Source organism: Poecilia latipinna, unplaced genomic scaffold (genome assembly GCF_001443285.1).
Source record: "Poecilia latipinna isolate Pla-1442-1.1 unplaced genomic scaffold, P_latipinna-1.0 Scaffold336, whole genome shotgun sequence".
NCBI classification, from domain to species: Eukaryota; Metazoa; Chordata; class Actinopteri; order Cyprinodontiformes; family Poeciliidae; genus Poecilia; species Poecilia latipinna.
Genome location: NW_015112952.1, coordinates 384,493 through 390,225, shown reverse-complemented (window position 1 = coordinate 390,225; position 5,733 = coordinate 384,493). Strand labels below are relative to the sequence as shown.

Here is a 5,733-nt window from a genome sequence, read left to right as displayed (position 1 = left end):
AGAGAGAGAGAGGGAGGGGGAGAGAGAGAGAGAGAGGGAGGGGGAGAGAGGGAGAGGGAGGGAGGGAGAGAGAGAGAGGTGGTTCTGAAGGTTTCCAGATCCAGTCCAGAACCCGATCCAGGTTCTGAAGGTTCTGCTTCCTCTGTCTGCAGGAGGAAGAGCCCAAATTCCCCACCGTGGTTCCGGTCCGAGACTTTGACGCGGCCCGGGACGCGGCCCGGATTGAGACGGCCATCAAGACCAAAGGTGAGGGTTCAGATCCCGAGGAGCCCAGGAGCCAGGCAGGGACCAGCCTGACCTCTGACCTTTCCTCCCAGGCGTGGATGAACAGACCATCATCGACATCCTGACCCGGCGGAGCGCCGAGCAGCGCCGGGAGATCGCCTTCGAGTACGAGCGCATCGCCAAGAAGGTCAGAACCCGGTTCCTCCGGTCCAGGTTCTGTAGAACCGGAGCAGACACAGAACCATGGTGGATGTGGACCGAGCCTCAGAGGAAACGGACTGAGGGCCTGTATTGAAACCCCATAGATCCATCTCAGATTGATGTGTAAAGTGTGTTTTGATATTTAAAGTGTGTTTCCTTAGCGCCGCCCTAGTGGCTCTCTGGAGTTTTTTCAAAAGAGCACCTTACTAAGCCGCACCTAATTTTTTTTTTCAACTGGAAACGTCCATAGATAAGCCCCAGAGGGCTATAAGCCGCATGGTTCAAAGCGTGGGGAAAGAGTATCGGCTTATAGTCCAAAAAAATACATGAGGTGGAAAGACATTTCCAGGGAAGGTATAGCTGCCACGTCAAGATTAAAGTTACATCTTGCTGTGCACAGCAAGATGAAGCAGGACGCTGCAGGAAAATAAACATTTAATCATGAATGCTAATTATGTATGCACTTAGTTGTTTTCATTAGACGATAAAATAGCTAATATAAACACCTAAAGCCTGTTTTGCCTTCATAATAAGCCTTATAAGACTTAATTTTTTGCAGCTCCAGACAGATTTGTTTTGCTTTTTTGATCCAGTATGGCTCTTTCAACTTTTTGGGTTGCCGACTGCTGGTCTATGAGAAACTCAAAGTATGACGAACAAAAATGGTGGAACAGAGAAACAGTTCAGGGCAGTCCTGGTCCTGGAGGGCCGGTGTCCTGCAGCTCTGAACGTCTCCCTGGTCCAACACGCTTGAATCCAACAGCTGAATCAGTCAGGTTCTCCAGAGTCCTGCTAAAGACATTATTTGGCTCAGGTGTTTTGGAGTAGAGACACATCTAAAAGTTGCAGGAGACCCTCCAGGCCTGGAGTTGCCCACTCCGTGAAGTGTGTGTTAAATTTAAGGCTTCAAAAGAGAAATTTAGCTGTTATTTTAGGATTAAAATCTAGCCGAAAATAATAATCAATTGAACAAAAATAAAACGTCATACCAGCTCGCCATCAGTTAAGTTTTAATTTCATTTTCAAATTCAATCATTAATTTAAATCAACTTACCGGTAAACATAATTAAAATATGCAAATAAATAACTAAACAAGCATTCTAACGTCTGTATTTCATAGGAAAACTTGTTCATTTAACTGCGCAGTTGCATTCAAAAACGCTACTTCCGGTTAGCATAGCCATCTCAAATGAGTCAAAAATACTGTAAATAGAAATAAATCATGTAGGCAACGTAGCCGAATCCAAGAGCACATCTTTTCAAATTACTCAGACTGCATACTGTCCAAGTGCAACTTAATTATAATGGTTAAATTAAACTCCAAATCTGAAAACAACCCTTTTAAGAATGGAGTTTCACAGTCGCAATAACAGCATCACAAAAAAAAACTATTTTAAACAGGTAAACTAAGTCAAGTATTGCTATAAACGAAAAATATACCAAGCTTACCCGCTCAATAAAGACATGGTTCGATGCTTGAAGATATTTTGAAGAGCAATCGGTGGTAAACTCTGCTCAGGCCAACTGATGGAGTTGTTTTTCCGCCAAGCAGTGATGACCAATCAGGGAAGGACTTACTGCTCATGTGAAGTTATTCATGTCTCCCCCTGGTGGTTGCGGAAGGAACTGAATATGTCAATATGAATGTATCTGTTGTGCAGGACCTGAGTGTTGCCCTGAAGGGGGCGCTATCCGGCTCTCTGGAGGCCCTGCTGCTGGGTCTGCTGAAGAGCACCGCCCAGTATGACGCCTCGGAGCTCAAAGCCTCCATGAAGGTCAGAGCTAACTGCCAGCAGCGGCAGCGCCACCTGCTGGTCAACGCAGGAAGCTCAGCCTGCTGCAGAAGGATCTCCAGCCTGACTCGGTTCTGATTGGTTCTGGATCTGTGCAGGGCCTGGGGACCGACGAGGAGACGCTGATCGAACTGGTCTGCTCCAGGAACAACGAAGAGCTGGCAGAGATCAAGAAGGCTTACAGAGAGAGTGAGTGACAGAGACGGACAGGAAGAAGATTCCTGGTCTGCCAGAACCTTCTGGACCAGGTTCTGATCGGGTTTACTCTGCCGTTCAGTCCTCTTTATTTGGTCTCTGCAGTGTTTAAGAAGGAGCTGGAGAAGGACATCTCAGGAGACACATCGGGAAATTTTGCCAAGCTGCTGCTGGCTCTGGTCCAGGTACCACAGAACCAGAACCGGGTCTCTGCTCCAAGTGTTCATGCAGAACCAATTGGACCAAAATGGACTGGACTGGACCAGACTGAGTAGAATACTCTGACTTAAATCCTAATGATTAATCTTTTTAAAGTCAGCTGGAAAGTTCTGATCCGGTTACTGTAAACCAGCAGAACCTATACCAAGTATTAGATTAGGTACCATGACAGTACAGGTAATACACACTACATCATGATGTCACCTGGTGACTGAACCCAGATGCTTAGATAACGGCCAAAACTTTCTCCATCTGAACAGAAACTGAGGTTATTAAAGGGGAAGGATCAGTCAGCTTTAGAGGTCAGGATGACCTTTGACCTGAACCGTCAGAGCTGCATAAAGTTCCAAAGTGGGCCTTCTCTCACCTGCAGAACATTTCAGGACCAGAGGACTAAAGTCTCAGACTAGAGAAACTCATCCAGGCGTTTAGTGGCTTTGATTCCTGCAGCAGGTCTGACTGACAAACTAACGGTCCAGAACCCTGCTGGTCCAGAACCCTGCTGGTCCAGAACGCTTCTGCTGGAGTTCTGATTAGAACCAGGAAGACAGAGAACTTTGACCTGCCTTCTGACTGAAATGTGACCAGAACTAGTGAACCTCTGAACGTTTCCTCCCGTCTCCAGACCAGAAGAGACGAGCCGAGCAACGTGGTGGACTACCAGAAGATCGACGATGACGCCAGAGTGAGTACGCTTCAGAACCGCCGGGCTCCTCTACGGGTCAGAAACAAAGAATTTTTACTCGTTGGTTCGCGCAGCCTCAGGCGCCCGACTACCTACGTTGTCGTTTTTCTTCTTCCAAAGTCCACTGGGTCCGACTCCGACTCGCTTGGACTCTGGGTCCGACTCATTCCGGACTTTTGTTCTGACTTGAGCTCCAAGTCATTATCATGATTTCTGGTGTTCATTTAAAAAGCAACTCAGTTCATATTGTTTAGGTTCTGATGGGTCCGGCTTGGTGTTTGGACCTCTAACGTTAGAGTTGTGTTCTGACCTGGTTTACCTGCGGTTCTGTGCTCAGGCTCTGTACGAGGCCGGGGTGAAGAGGAAGGGGACGGACGTGAGCTCCTGGATCTCCATCATGTCCCAGAGGAGCATCCCTCACCTGCAGAAAGGTACCGATGAGTTCACAGTCAGAGTGATGGGTTCTGGCCTGGTTCGGTCTGCTGCGGGTCTGGGGCGGTTCTGTTGGGTCACCATGGTAACTGTCCTCCGTCCTGTGTGCCAGTGTTTGAGCGCTATAAGAGCTACAGTCCATACGACATGAAGGAGAGCATCAAGAAGGAGGTGAAGGGAGACCTGGAGAAATCCTTCCTCACTCTGGGTACGTTCCATCCTCAGGTCCAATCAGAACCCACCAGAACCAGAACCCTTCAGAGCCTCCTAACTGACTCTGCTTTCCTCTCAGTGGAGTGCTTCGAGAACCGGCAGCTGTACTTTGCCAACAAACTCTACGAAGCCATGAAGGTAACCAGAACCACCGTGTGCCTCTGGTTGGGTTTCTGGGCCCTGGTTCTGATCCGTGGTTGGGTTCTGACCCGCTGTCTGTCTCTTCAGAGTAAAGGAGCCAAGGAGAAGGTGGTGACCCGGATCCTGGTGTCCCGCTGCGAAGTGGACCTGATGAGGATCAGAACCGAGTTCAAGAGGCAGCACAAGAAGTCTCTGTACCAGACCATCGCTGTGAGTCACTGCAGTGTCCCACGCAGGCCGAGACCCTGAACGCACCACAAGCTACAGGGTCTGTCCCCCAAACCTGCATGGGCCCGTTTCAGGAAAATATGCTGCATCTGTTTCCACGGTAACCGATATTGGATCTGCTTCCGTGGTAACAGCTGATAGCTGAGCCTGGCTCCATGTTGGACCACAGGAAGTAGTAACTCTGCTCTCTGGTTCAGATCTGAGGAATCCTTCAGTCGGTTCTGATCCGTTCAGACGGTTCAGCCTCAGGCGAACGGTTGTTCTGTTTTCATCTTTATGAAACCTAAAAATGACTGAAATTAAATCAGCTTCTTCACTCCCAGAGTTCCCAGTGGTCAGAGTTAATGGTCACAGTGTAATTCCCAGTAGCCAGCAGATTCAGTCCCATGTGGATGAAATCTGGATCCTGGTTCTGATTCTGACTGAGACCCGGTTCTGTTGCAGGAACACACCAAAGGAGACTACCAGAAGGCTCTGCTGAGTCTGTGCGGAGGAGACGACTGAAGGGACCGCGTTTCCCAGCAGGCACCAGGGCGCAGATGGTCATGTGACCTGTTGACCTTTGATTCAGTTTCTGCAATAAAAAAGTCTGAAAAGCTGTTCAGGAGTGTCTGGTTTCTGAACGGCAGGGGGCAGCAAAGGCACAGCAGGCAGGCAGATCTGAAACCAAACATCTTTGTTTTTATTCTGACACATTTTAATGTTTAAATTTAGGAACAAACTATAAACCTTAGAACCGTCTCATGCAGAAAACAGCAAGTCAGAGAAACATTTCACATCTAGAAACATTTTTCCTCTTCAGTACGAATCTTAGCAAGAAAACAACAGATTAATTTTCCAAAGTCATGTTTTCACCTGATGGTTACAAATATCACAGCTAACTGCTTGGTTCTAAACTAAATATTTAGTTATAAGTTAGATTGCCAACTAAGTATTTAGTTTGCAACTATATGCAATTGAAGCTGAATATTTAGCATGCTAAATGTTTAGCTACAACTAGACATTTAGTTTAGTAAATAGATATTTAGGTCGGAACAAAGTTCTGAAACTAAATATTTAACTTGCTAACTGAATGTTTAGTTTAACTCTAAATATTTAGGTTGTAGTTAATAAACACACTAAATAACCCAAATTAATGTTTGATTGAAATCCATAATCCTCACATGTCGGCTTGACCGGAACCGGGAGTCCTGCAGGTGGTGGCAGGAGTTGGATGTGGGCCCGGCCCAGACCGCGCCCTCTTCAGGTGAGCTAAGGAAACACACCACGCTGATGAAGCGCTTCTCTCTCCCAGTTAATCCAGCTCCAGACCGGCAGGTGAACCGGTCGGTGTTGATGCGTGTCCGGCCGGGTTGCCTGGATGAGGATCTGTCGCCGGACGGTCCGGCTTGCCGCTCCACG

The 5,733-nt window shown here is 47.6% G+C and overlaps 1 protein-coding gene across 1 annotated transcript; it reads left to right on the top strand.

Annotated features, from left to right (window-relative positions):
• Positions 1-128: 128 nt before the first annotated feature.
• On the top strand, positions 129-4,934 carry LOC106949338 (annexin A2; the record flags this gene model as incomplete). Its single annotated transcript, XM_015035513.1, has 11 exons — positions 129-246; positions 318-412; positions 2,088-2,201; positions 2,318-2,408; positions 2,520-2,599; positions 3,259-3,318; positions 3,656-3,749; positions 3,863-3,958; positions 4,043-4,101; positions 4,192-4,314; positions 4,777-4,934. Coding segments are annotated over 11 exons (990 nt in total), but the record flags the coding sequence as incomplete, so codon positions are not given.
• Positions 4,935-5,733: the final 799 nt, after the last annotated feature.